Genomic DNA, 14112 nt, shown 5'->3' on the forward strand with positions numbered 1-14112 from the left:
GTCGATGTTCAAGTGCCACCCATCGAGGGATCATAGGAAAATGAGTAGAAAATACGAGACTATTTCCATAAGAGTAAAGATGCAGGATCCCATGGGAGAGGGGAAGAGATAAGGACAGTCTTCATGGCACCAGAAAATGCCAGCTAGAATTTCATCATGTTTTTTCTTTGCCAAGCCTCCCACGTCTTGAATTAAACTTGAACCAACCCCAGGGCAGAAGCTTCGAGTTTCGGTGACAGATGGAGTGGATTTGAGGAGGATCCAAGGGCACCAGAAAACAGACCCTGTCTGTCGTGATCTCGCTTATTCCAAAGTGATGGGGTGAGAGAGGAAAGAAGGATGAGTTTCCCGTTCCCATGAAACATTCAAGAAGCCCAGCTGTGTTTGGGGGCCCCACCTAGCAGAACTTAATGTTTATTCCTGGCTCTGCACTCAGGAATCACTACTGGCAATGCTCAGGGCATTGTCAGGGATTTCAGAGACTGGACCCAGAACGTCCACTAGGCTTGGAAAAAGCCATGGGAGCTAAACTCCATACTTGGCTCAGTCATTCTCAGAATCCTTCCTTCCAGGTGTGGGAAGCGGCAGGAAGCAGCAGGATCCTATTTTGGATTCGTTGTGCATCTCCTCTTTGGGTTTTCAGGAAGCACTAAAAGTGGGTCGCACAGTCCCGGCCTGCCCAAGAGATGTGCTGGCAATGCCCAACTCCCTGCCCACTGTGGCCGCACGTGGGTGTCCAGGGCTGGGCTGGAGATGGCAGGTAAACAGAGAGGGTGTCTCCTCCTCAGTATAGATCCTTGAGAAAACAAAATGGGCTGGAAAACTACCGGCTGGACAAGTCTTGCCATTGAACCAGCCCACTTACTAGAACACAGAGCAACAGAACAATAACAGTGGAAAGTTACAGGCACCCAGGACACACATACACACACACACACACACACACACACACACAACATACACTCTATGACCAATCTCATAGAGGAGAAAGGACCCTAATTTTAGTTTTTATTTTCAGCACTATGATTTATCATACTGTTGTTCCTAGTATTTTCATGAGGACTGGGTTCCAACACCACATGGAAAGTTCAGTGCTATAGGGAGCTGGAGTGATAGCACAGCAGTAGGGCATTTGCTCAGCAGGCAGCTAACTGGGGAAAGACCGGGATTTGATCCCTGGCATCGCATATGATTCCCCGAACCTGCCAGGAATGACTTCTGAGTGCAGAGCCAGGAGTAACTTACTCAAGCGCTGCAGGGTGCACTCCCCTCCCCCCTCCAAAAAAGAAAAACAACAAAAAAGTTCAGTGCGATAGATGGTTCTCAGCTCCAATTGCCTTTGGTCATTCGTTGTTCCTTTACTGTTTTTCTTTATTTCCGTATTTCTTTGCTGTATGTCTCTCAATGTATGAGAGATCATTCTATGCCTGTCTCCTTCTGATCAACTTCTCTCCATGTGACATACTTTGGCTCATTTCATGTCATGACAAGTTGTCTGGGTTCATCTTTTCTTACAGCCAAGCACGTGGGCATCCTCGTTTCTTGATTCACTCCCTGTGATTATTTCCAGATCTGGGATGCTAGAAATAGTGCTGTGGTGTGTAGAGGAGTGAAAATGTAGTTTTCTGAATCACATTTTTGGGTCCTTGGAGTAGATGCCAAGAAGTAGAATGACTTGAACATTCTAGAAGCTGACTCCTGAGTATTTGAGAAGGGGAGAAAAGTTTTAAACTCTGGCCTTCTTTGGCCATCATAGTCCTCAGTCATCTTCCGGGAATACTCATATCCTCGGTTTCCTATGTGTGGGGTACCTCTGAGTGCCCCTTACACTGGTGGGTTAATAGCTACCCAAGCTATTAAACTGCCATAGCTCTCAGGTGTCTTTGGTCCTAAATACTAAAAATTAGGCCACTGTATGGGGATATCCCTGGGCCCCTAAGTGCCACCCTTGAAGTAGCTTCCCCCTAAAATAATCAATCTTCTGCAACTGTATTTTCTTGAGCAAGTATTGTCCACAAGTCAGTGTATTGGGTTTTATAAAGGACTATTTTTCCTCTCTAATCTCTTATTTCCTATTTTATACTTGTCTGCCCAAAGCCCAGCGGGACATATCAAATCAGAATGTTGAATATGGGTCACAATGGGTGGGAGAACGTTAGTCTTGCATGTTTGAGGTCCTGAGCTCAATGCCTGACTCTGCTCCCCCACCACCTCACAAAATGAAATATAGATGTAATTATCTGTCCATCAATGGTTACTACTATTCATCCTGTCTTGAAATGTATATTTATATATGTGTATGTATGTACACACACTTATCTACACAAACAGAGGACCAGACAATAGCTACAGTCATTGGTGCGTAATAAAGTACAGGAGTTTCTTGGTGTTTACTACATCTACCAGATTTTAGGTTATATTTGTGAGGACACACACACACACACACACACACACACACACACACACACACATTATTGAATGACAGAAGGACTCATCCCTTCCACACAAAGCAGGTGGTTTGTCTCCCAAATTCCTGTTGCATTGCTGATGCATAAATTCCCCCAACGAATCATGTTGAACCTGTTAAGCTTCTTTGCATGATTTTTTTAGATCTACACCAATATAACATGCTGCGAAATTTTTCCCTGGTGAGCAGGCATCTCCCTCTCCCCCGTCCCATAGGGCATTTGAAGCTCAAGAACTGGCACCTTGATCGCCAGTCACTGAGCTGTGCCTGCCCAGCTGCCCAGTACCTCAGGGAAACGGGTCTCATCTCCACCTTCCTAATACTGTGTGTTATCTCTCCCTCTGCAGGCCTTGAACCGGGGCATCGCGGCCGTCAAGGAAGATGCAGTGGAGATGCTGGCCAGCTATGGGCTGGCCTACTCGCTAATGAAGTTCTTCACGGGGCCCATGAGCGACTTTAAGAATGTGGGCCTGGTTTTTGTCAACAGCAAGCGGGACAGGACTAAGGCCGTCCTGTGCATGGTGGTAGCGGGGGCCATCGCTGCCATCTTTCACACCCTCATCGGTAAGACCATGTCCCACCCTATCTGTGCATCCATCCCCTGATCGGTGAGGCCATCTGCCCATCCTGTCTGTCCATCTCACCCCCTGATCAGTAAACCATTTGAAGTGGAAGCCCCATGCCCCATTCACAAGGGATTGGGAAATGGGTGCGTGGGTCAGACAGCAAATGCTGACATAAGAAATAATCCACACAAAGTTGGAGGAGATGGTACAGGCCCAGGAAAATTCCACCATAAGCTTTCTGCTCCTAACACTAAGTAAGGCCAGAGATCAGGTAGCTCAGTTGTAGAAAACCAAAACTGCAAGCAGTTTCTCTCTGAGACCTGGGGGTCTTTATTAGGAAGCAAAAGACCACGCTTAGGGTAGAAAACAGGTAGGATAACTCAAAAGATGTTTTAATCCAAAGGTGTTTTCATCCAATGAGTGACTAGTAACAAAGAAGAATAATCCTAAATAGAATGAAAACTGGTTATTCCAATAGCTGTCTGTTCATCTCCTGATTAGTCTATCCCATCTTCTGATCAGTGAGGACGTCTGTCTGTCCTACCTCCCACCACCCCACCATTCCAGACATCTCTCCCCAAGCTTGGTTTGCAGCGGGTGGTTAAGGCAGTAGGGCTTCAGCACTGCAGGATCCTGAGTAGCCCCTCAATTCTCAGGCCCTTCACACTGACGCACCAGGACAGTTGGCAGAAAATCACTAGGAGTGAGCCCTGGGCCCCTGAGCACCGCATGGGAGACCACTTCTCCTGAAAAAAAAAAATAGTTTAACAAGCAAAAGCTAGTGGTAGTGGAAGGGGAGGCAAAAAAAAAAAAAGCTAGTGGTAGGCAGAATGTAGAGTGAGGCTGGAAAACAGAAGAGCCCTTGGTGGGGAAGAGACAGAGATTGACAGACACACCTGCATTTACACATAATAGAATATTGAGGAAGGGGCTCAGGAGTGAAGGTGGACCCCAGGCACCAGCACTGGGTGGGTTGGCAGGGCATGTATGTCCCAGCCTGAGATGGGCAGGGGTCCTGGCAGTGTCCATTGGAGTCTCAGACCAACCATTGCTGCGTCTCCACAGATTTTGCCACTCCAGAGAGGAGTTTAGTAGCATCTCAGTGGAACCACTGAGATTTCCTGAGTGTCCCATGAGTTCAGGCAGTTTGCACCCTGAGAAGCTCGGTGGGACCCCATTCATGGTTTCTAAATATATGCTGGCAATTTAATCAAAGCCGTGTTTCGCTCTTGGCCAGAAGCTTGGTTGAGAACAAGAAGCATTTTCTGGCAACATGCTGCCTTAGGTGGCCAGTAAGGAGCCTCCCCATGTCTTGGGGGCCATTTCCAATGTGGAAAAACCCACTTTCAGGGCTGAGTCCAAGTCCTCGATGACTGGGTCTTGTCTGAGTTTCCGTGTTACCAGCTGTGGCTCTGTCCAGCATGGACCTCCTTCCAGATCCTCTTTGTCACCAGGGCAACCTTTTTTGGCCTCTTTCTCCTCTTCCAGGGGGACATTTTTCCTCAATCCCCTACCCCCACAACCTCCACCACCTCTCCCAGCGCTGAGCCAGACATTCTTCTTGCTGAAAAGATATGCTCAGCAATTACAGAACTGATGATTCTAGAAATGTGTCCCCATCCCCAAAATATGGATGTTGGCGTTTGTGTGGACATGAAAAAGGTCCTGGCAAGAGTTTACGCCTGCTCTCCTCAATGTTCCACACCCAGCACTGGCCACTGCCCACATTGCCAGCTTCTCTGGTCTATTAATTTTATTATTTGTTGTTTGGTTGGTTTTTAGGCCACACCCAGCGATGCTCAGGGATTACTCCTGGCTCTGCACTCAGAAATCACTCCTGGCTCAGGGGATCATTTGGAATGACAGGGATGGAACCCTTGTCCATCCTGGGTCAACTGCATGCAAGGCCAATGCCCTACCACTGTGCTACCACTCCAGCCCCTTTCAGGTCTATTTCTGGCTTTTTTCTGGTGGTTGTCACTTTTTGCTAGGCAGCTGGCTCAGCAGTTTGTCTTGCAAACTGCAAACTCAGAGTTCGCTGAGTTCAGGCAGAGATGGGACCCTGCTTTCCCCCTGTCTATGAGCAAATGTGCCAACTGATGTGTGGGTTCACAGGATCCCGATTTACTACCCCCAGATGGAGACGAGTGTGGTCCCCACCTCTTGATTCACAGCTGCAGCAGCCAATGCTATGGATCTTCTGTTTCTTGAGGCTCCGTGGTGGCTTCCGCCACCATCAGGGGTCCAGGACGGGCATCCAGGGGTGTTGAGCATTGGAGGGCCCCTGATTGCCACAGTGTTCTAAGCGTTCAAGAGCCCTTCTGCCAGCAAGAAGACTAACCCATCACTCATCTGCTGTGAGCCTGGCATGTATCAAGGGTGATAGGGCCCCTGGGATAGGACAGAGACCAGCCAGAGGGCAGGAAGCCAGGACACAAGGGCACTTTGGCAGTTTTCCATGTGCTGCTTAGGGCAGACCCACCTCCGGGTTCATTGCTGGCACAGGCAGCCTTTGTTCCATCTTGCTCCCCTGCTGTGGGGTTACCACCCTCCCCGGGTTGACCAAGCTTCTGCATGGGTGCTCAGCTGAGAGTCAGGAGGTGACTCTGATTTCTTGGTGGCCTCTTATTGGGCAGGTGGGCAAAGGGTCCTTCATTCTCCATGGCCATTACCTAGGCTGCCCTGGATGGCTGATCCCAGCTCGTCCCCTGGGTTCTGTCAGGTGTGACCCCAAAACCACCTAACCAGAGGTTGGCACAATAGCACAGCAGCAAGAGTGTTTGCCTTGCCTGGAGCCAACCTAGTTTCAATTCCCAGCATCTCATGATCCTCCAAACCCACCAGGAGTGATTCCTGAGTGCAGAGCCAGGAATAACCCGATTATCAACAAGTATGCCCCCCTCCCCAAATCGCACTGCTGAGCAGAGAATTGGGGGCATCTTGGCCTCTAGTCTCCTCGGGTCATTCCCTGTACGAAGGGGGCTCATACATTTATTCAGTCAATCCACTTTGAATGTTCCCTCTGCAGCCAAGACTCTGAGAATTGAGACCCAAATGAGATTCATCTCCAGAGAAACCGGGGTCTCTTGTTGTTATGGTTACAAGCCCCTCTCTGGGGTGTGCTGAGACCAGGAGAGTAATTATTTGTCCCTCTGTTTGCACTTCCTGTGGAGGGAACTTCCTTTAGCTAGAAGGCTCCATGATGGTCTGCAGGACCTGGGCCATTTGTGTCGTGTGTGTGTGTGTGTGTGTGTGTGTGTGTGTGTGTGTGTGTGTGTACATGTATACTGGCACAAATGTGCACAAACGTGCACATACACGCACATACTCCCACACACATATACCACGCATGCCTTGGAAAGGACACAGGAGAAATACAGGTTGAATTACCTGACTTCAGTAGTTTTCCTGCCTAGTAAAGCAGAAAGAATATAGTGAAGGGGAGGGAATGATAACATCAGTAGGGTATTTGCCTTGCATGAGGCCAACCTGGGACATATCCAGGTTCAATTCCCAGCATCCCATAAGGTCCCCTGAGCCTGCCAGGAGCGATTTCTGAGTACAGAGCCAGGAGTAATCCCTGAGCACCGCTGGGTGTGGCCCCCAAACAAAAAGAAAGCAAAATAACATAGTGGTCAGGTGGTTCCTTTGAGACACAGGAACCAGTAGCAGAGTTCCGGGGTTTGCCTCCTGGAAAGACAGTTACTACCCTGAAAGTGGAAGCAGGTTCACCCCCAGGCCCACAGAGTGAGGGACACGCACCTCACCATGCACCTCACCATAGGCACTCACACGTCATTTCTATTTATCTCTATTTATCCCACTTGGCCACAAGTGCTCATCCTGGACAAACAGTCAAATTGGAGCATCCTTAATTCCCAAGAGGTAAACCAGGGTTGACTGTTCCAGAGACTTGTGTCCCCTGTCCCCATTCTCTGGTCAGGGTCTAGGCTATAAAGAGGCCCATTTAGGGAGCAGCTCTTTGATTTCTAATGTCCTGTTTCTTGGTTCGAGAACCACCCTGGGAAGGCATTTCTAGATGAAGGAAGGTTGCTGGGTGTTGGGGAAGGCAACTCCCCTGATAATTAGGGACTCGATGCAAAATCCTTTAAACAAATTACCCCCAGCCAAGGCCTCTGCTGGAAGCTGGGCTTGGAAATGGAGGGCAGAGCCCCACAGCTGGAAGGATCCTCCCACCTTCCTTCCTGTGATGAGTTCATAAGCATGGCAAGAAGTGGAAAGGTAGGAGCCAGGGCATTTGCCTTGCAGGTGGCCGACCCAGGACAGACCTGGTTTGATTTCCCCCAACCCTGCCATGAACGATTTCTGAGCGCAAACCCAGGAGTAACCCCTGAGCGCCACCAGGTGTGACCAAAAACAAAAACAAAAAAAAAGTGGAAAGGTGCAGTCAAATCTTATATTGAAAAGCCATGCTTATTCTCCATTTTCCACCCTTCGGGAAGTGATTAAGAATATGCTCAAACATTTGACTACAAGCCTGCATTTTTTAGGTCAAGCATTCCATAGTGATTAGTGTAAAATAAGCCCAGTAAACTGATACTACGGAAATTTTACAAGATGGACTCAGTGTAGCCTTTGTAATGTAGTTTTCTGTGTGGATATTCCTAGTTCACAAAAAAAAAAAAAAAAAAAAAAGTGGGACCAGAGCCATAATGCAATGGTAGGGAATTTGCCTTGCACGTGGCTGACCCAGGACGGACCTTGGTTTGATCCCCGGCATCCCATATGGTCCCCCAAGCCAGGAGCAATTTCTGAGCACATAGCCAGGAGTAACCCCTGAGCGCTGCCGGGTGTGACCCCCCCCCCAAAAAAAAGTATGTATATGTATGTGTTCTATTGTGTGTAAGTATGTTCCATATTTATGCTAATTGATACATGCATCCCATACACACACCATAAAAAATGTGGAGATTGGAACCCACATTGGGATGTGAATGTCATTGGTGTGCCCCTTCTTTGTTCATCTATTATTTTTTGCGTTAAAAACAAAATTTGGCCCAGAGTTATAGCATAGCGTGTAAGGCATCTGCCTTCTACGCAACCGACCTGGGACAAATCCAGGTTCCATCTCCAGAATCCCACATGGTCCCCAGCCTGCCAGGAGCAGTTTCTCAGTGCAGAGCCAGGAGTTACCCCTGAGCACAACCAGGTGTGGCCCAAAAACTAAAAAAATAGTTTACTTTATTAAGTTGGTAACCTTTATTAACTTTATTTACGTTATTAACTTCATAAGAATTCTACACTTTTGTGAAATTGTTGGAGTATTACTTTATTCACCTAGATGGATGTCTGGGAGGGAAGGAGGGAGGGAGGGAGGAGGAAGGGAGGAGGGAGGGAGGAGAGAGAGAGAGAGAGAGAGAGAGAGAGAGAGAGAGAGAGAGAGAGAGGAGAGAACTCATATATATGGGATAAAAAAAGAATATAGTAAGGGAACAGCAAATGTCCAGAGAGAGAGAGAGAGAGAGAGAGAGAGAGAGAGAGAGAGAGAGAGAGAGAGAGAGAGAGAGGAGAGAACTCATATATATGGGATAAAAAAGAATATAGTAAGGGAACAGCAAATGTCCCAGGTCATCAGAACTGAAGATTTTGCTTGTAGAACTGAGCTTATGCGGGACAGGGTTGTTTGGGAGGATTCTGGGGACACTGGTAGAGAGATATGAACTCTGGGACCGGATATGGTAGTCTTGGAGTGATGGATAAGTGAAAAGTAGCATTGTAGATTCCAGTACTTTGATAAACTTTTCAAGTTTGTAAATAGAAGGTGTTCTTCTAAGACTCCTCAGGCCGCTGCTTTCCTAAGCTGGTCCTTCTGTTTTCTGACTCACTCTCTGCAGCTTACAGCGACCTTGGCTACTACATCATCAATAAGCTGCACCATGTGGACGAGTCTGTAGGGAGCAAGACGAGAAGGGCCTTTCTGTACCTGGCCGCCTTCCCTTTCATGGATGCCATGGTGAGTGGACTCGGGGCACTGACGACCTTCACCCACCAGGCAGCCAAGCCACTCTCATCCTTTCAGCCACACAATCCAGGACCAGGACCACAGACCTGTGTGTGGGATTCAAGACTCGTCTGTCCTGTCAACTGGTCTTCAGCCAGTGTCGCCAGACCCTGTGATCACTGCCTCCTTCTTTCTCCCTTGCACTGATCCAAAGGCCTCGGCTGAGCAGAATTCATGCAGCATTTGTCTCTGTCTCTCTGGCTGATGTCTCACTGCTTAGTATCAAGGCTGTCCACATTGTGGCTGGATTCAAAATGGCCTTTTGTGACTGAATGATGTCCCTGTGAGTGGGCAGACCCATGTTTTGTTCATCCAGTCAGTCCTCAGCAGACACTGGGGTGCACAGATGTGTCTGAGTCTGTATCCAATTCTTTTGAGCGGTCATCCACAGGCCGAAAGTGCTGGGCTGTGGAGGAATTCACTGTTCTTACCCTGAGGAACTGCCATAATGGCTTCCATTATAATGGAGACGCCATTTTACGTTGTGGTCCTTCTGTGCATTTGGAGTCTTGGCTGGTAGTATGCATGTCTGTGTATGTATATCTTTTTTTTTTTTTTAAGATTTTGGTTGAAGTGTTTTGATTTATAGCACTGCATCTGTTTTAGAAGTTGTGTGTCTGTCACCGCCTTCACCACACCACATACATCCCAGGTACCCATAACCCAGGGGTCTCAAACTTATGGCCCACGACCGGCCTTCAGATATCGCAGTATTCGCGATTATTCGCTTACCGAATAATCGCAATAAAAATTGCATTAGTAAGAAAAAATCGTATTAAACATTCGCATACCTCGAGCAGTTTCGTTCGGGTATGCTAATGTTTAATGCGATTTTTTTTCTTACTAATGCGATTTTTATTGTGAATATTCAGTAAGTGAATAATCGCAAATACGTTGCGCCTAGCGCAGACATCATTTCTGCTGCTCCTGCCCGCTATCCCTTGCATTATCGGAGGCCTAAGGGAGAGAAGTTTATTACAGAATTAGATTTTGTCATACCTTCATCATGACTTCATCAAAGCCTGCAGTGAAGAGAAAGATTGTTGATGAGCACAGACAATTTCAGGAAAAGTGGGAGAGGCAGTATTTCTTTGTTGAGCACAGGGACATCCCTATATGTCTTATTTGCTCAGAGAAAGTTGCAGTGCACAAGGAATACAACTTGAAATGCCATTATTCAACTAAACATGCTGAGGAATGTGCAAAATATCAAGGAAATGAGAGAGCCAAGCCGGTTGTCAGTCTTAAAGCATGTCTAATGAGGCAACAGGATTTCTTCAAGAAAGCAACCAAAGAGAATGTTGCATCAGTCGAAGCTAGTTACATGGTTAGTGAGATGATTGCTAAGGTAGGGAAACCATTCACAGAAGGAGAGTTTGTTAAAAAATGCATGTTACACTGAAAGTATTATCTGTTCGGAAAAGAAAGGTCAGTTTAGCAAAATCAGCCTTTCTGCCAACACTGTGGCAGAGCGCATTTCTTTTTTTTTTTTTTTTTTTTTTTTTTTGGTTTTTGGGCCACACCCGGTGACGCTCAGGGGTTACTCCTGGCTATGCGCTCAGAAGTCGCTCCTGGCTTGGGGGACCATATGGGACGCCGGGGGATCGAACCGCGGTCCGTCTCCTAGGCTAGCGCAGGTAAGGCAGGCACCTTACCTCGAGCGCCACCGCCCGGCCCCATCAGAGCGCATTTCTGACATGTTAAGTGACATCATCAACTGTGTGAGAAAGCCAAATGTTTTGATGCATACTCAGTTGCTCTTGACAAGGGCACAGATATAACAGACACTGCGCAGCTCACAATTTATGTCCGTGGTGTTGATTGCAATTTTGAATTGACAGAGAAGCTGCTCACAATAATTCCAATGCATGACCAGACCACCGCTAATGAGATATTTCGCCATCTGTGTGATGCCATTGAGAATGCAGGTTTGCCATGGAATAGGTTTGTTGGAATAATAACCGATGGAGCGCCATCGATGACAGGGAGGAAAAATGGACTGGTGGCACTTGTTCAAAAAGAAACTTGAAGAGGAGGGTGTAGAGAAGGCCATTTCTCTTCACTGCATTATCCATCAGCAGACCCTTTGCAGTAAATGCCTGCTGTGTAAAAATGTGATGTCTATTGTTGTGAAATGCATCAACCAAATCAGATCCAGGGGCTTAAAGCACAGGAGGTTCTGTGCTTTTTTAGAGGAAATGGAGTCAGAATATGGAGATGTGCTCTATTTCACCGAGGTACATTGGCTCAGCAGGGGAAATGTCCTGAAAAGATTTTTTGAGTTGAGAGAAGAAGTGAAGGCCTTCATGGAGAAGGATGGGAGTGCTGTTTCTGAGTTGAGTGATCATAAATGGCTCATGGACTTAGCTTTTCTTGTTGACATCACACATAAGCTGAATGTACTAAACAAGATGTTACAAGGCCTGGGGCAGCTTATCAGTGCTGCCTATGACAACGTGAGTGCATTCTCCACAAAACTTGTGTTATGGAAATCCCAGCTCTCTCAGACAAACCTTTGCCATTTCCCAGCATGCAAGGAACTTGTGGATGCAGGCATACCATTCAGTGGTGAGAGATATGTTGATGCTATTTTTAAGCTAGAGAAGGAATTTGATCACAGATTTGCAGACTTCAAAAAGCACAAAGCCACTTTCCAAATTTTTGTGGACCCCTTTTCCTTTGATGTGCAAGATGCCCCTCCTGTGCTTCAAATGGAGCTCATTGACCTGCAATACAACTCTGATCTCAAAGCCAAGTTCAGGGAGATTAGTGGAAAAGCAGACATGCATAGGCAATTTTTGAGAGAATTGCCCCCCAGCTTCTCTGAGCTTTCCCAAATGTTCAAGCGCACCATGTGCCTTTTTGGGAGCACATATTTGTGTGAAAAATTATTCTCCACATTGAACTTCAATAAGTCAAAGTACAGGTCTAGACTTAATGATGATCATCTTCAAGCCATACTGAGGGTCTCAACTGCTTCCTCTCTAAAGCCAAATGTGGTTCAGATTTGTGAGAAGAAGCGCTGCCAAGTCTCTGGCAGCAAGAAATAAGCAAAAGATGCCATGTTCAGAAGAACTGTTCATGATCTTCACTCAATGTTCTATTCATGTTCAGAAGAAATAATTAAAACTGTTAATAATGACGTTTGAGGACTTTTTTGTGTGAAATCCCTTATGCACCCCTGCCTCACCCCGACTTTGCCTCCTGCAGCCCCCAGGTAAATTGAGTTTGAGACCCCTGCCATAACCCATCACTTCCACCATTAGACCTCTGGCCTTTCTCCCTTTTGGAACTACAGTTGGTTGTACTCTGGCTGTTTCCAACTTGGGCTACCCTCAAGGGAGCTCCAGGGACATTGTCATGTCAGGGATTGAATGCAGGCAGGCCTCCTGCATGCAAAGTCATTTGAGCCAAAGCTCTTCAGAATTATTGAGTTTCAAGCATACAATGTTCTAACACTAAGGCCTTCAACAGTCTCCCTTCCCTCCTGGACCACTGACTTCGGATCAGCTCAACTTCTTGGTTCATTTTATTTGTGTATTTTGGGGGATGCTCTTGATGGTGCTCATGGCTTACTCCTGGCTCTGTGCTGCAGAGGTGACTGCTGGCAGTGTTGAGGGATTTTAGGGGGGTGCTGGAGATCAAACTCACATCAAGTCTGACAAAAGACAGAAGGAGAGTTCATTTGAAAACTTGGACTGAGATACAAAGAGTTCAGTTGATTGATTTGCTCTTCTATCTCTCTCATCCTACAGGCATGGACCCATGCTGGCATCCTCTTAAAGCACAAATACAGCTTCCTGGTGGGCTGTGCCTCCATCTCAGATGTTATAGCACAGGTGAGTGGCCTTCAGCACCCACAGCCCCTTTCTGCAGAGTTCTAGGAAGAAGAAAGCGATGCCTGACTCCATTCTCAAGTTCACACTTCTGCCCTGAAAATTAGCACTTGACATTGTCTCTGGGTTTTCAACCAGTGTTTCTTAGCACATGAAAGTGAGGGGACCACCACACACACCCTTCCTCTCTATAGGATGCAACACCACAGACCTTTGAGGCTTGTGGGCTTGGCTACAGGGCTCTGTCCCTTTGCCTGGCTTTCCCAGTAAGCCAACGATGGAGCTGGTATTGGCATGGAAGAATCCGCTCCCATGAATGGATTCCCCATTGGAGTTTCTATATTCTGGCTTCAATGAAGGCGAGGATAGAACAGAAAGTCTTGGAACACATAGTGGGATCATGAACTAGTTGGGTGCCTTCATCTTAGTGAGGCCCAAGAGAAACTTATTTTGTTGTGTTTTGCTTTTTTATTTACTTTCATTTTTGGTTTTGGGACCATACCTGGCAGTGCCCAGGACTTACTCCTGGCTCTGTGCTCAGGAATCACTTCTGGCAGGTTCGGAGGACCATATGGGATGCTGGGGATCGAACCCAGGTCGGTTGTGTGCAAGACAAATGCTTTCCCAGCTTGCTGTTGTGCCAGCCCTTTGACAGTGAGTTTTGAGGGGACCCAGCTTATATGCACTGTGCGTGGGTGTAGCCCTCCCAACCCTTCATGATTTTAAAAGCTCATGTAAAGCCAGAGTGATAGCACAGCGGGTAGAGTGTTGCCTTGCTTGCAGCCAACACAGGTTTGATCTCCAGCATCCCATATGGTCCCCCGAGCCTGCCAGGAGTGATTTCTTAGCACAGAAATGGACACCACCGGGTGTGGCCCAAAAAACAAACAAACAAATAATAATAGTAATAATAATAGCCCATGTATACTCTTGCTAGCCTGACCAGGGATGCAGGAGTTTAATCCCATGGCTGAGACACTGACCTTTACTTTGGAGGGGCTTTTGCATGCGAGGGCTGTTTGAGTCACAACTCACACATTTTAGGGTGGCCCCTGGGTCTCAAACAGCCTTGGCCAGTGGCCTTGTCTGAGCTCACAATGCATGGTCTGTTACCCCATTTGTGGAGGGGGCGGTCAGGGGTTATTCTCAATGTGGGCTGTGTTTGTGCCCAGCAAGGCCTGCTGGGATGCATCAGCCCCTCCCAGGCCCCCAACATGGAAG

The 14112-nt window shown here is 47.3% G+C and overlaps 1 protein-coding gene across 1 annotated transcript in view; it reads left to right on the top strand.

Annotated features, from left to right (window-relative positions):
- The window catches only part of ANKH (ANKH inorganic pyrophosphate transport regulator), a 99030-nt gene that overhangs the window by 61060 nt on the left and 23858 nt on the right, over positions 1-14112 (top strand). The window contains exons 2-4 of the mRNA XM_049768261.1: positions 2815-3031; positions 8889-9007; positions 12811-12894. Coding sequence (XP_049624218.1) covers positions 2815-3031; positions 8889-9007; positions 12811-12894 — 420 coding nt within the window. The remainder of the gene's footprint in view (positions 1-2814; positions 3032-8888; positions 9008-12810; positions 12895-14112) is intronic.

This window comes from Suncus etruscus, chromosome 2, assembly GCF_024139225.1.
Source record: "Suncus etruscus isolate mSunEtr1 chromosome 2, mSunEtr1.pri.cur, whole genome shotgun sequence".
In the NCBI taxonomy this organism is placed as follows: Eukaryota; Metazoa; Chordata; class Mammalia; order Eulipotyphla; family Soricidae; genus Suncus; species Suncus etruscus.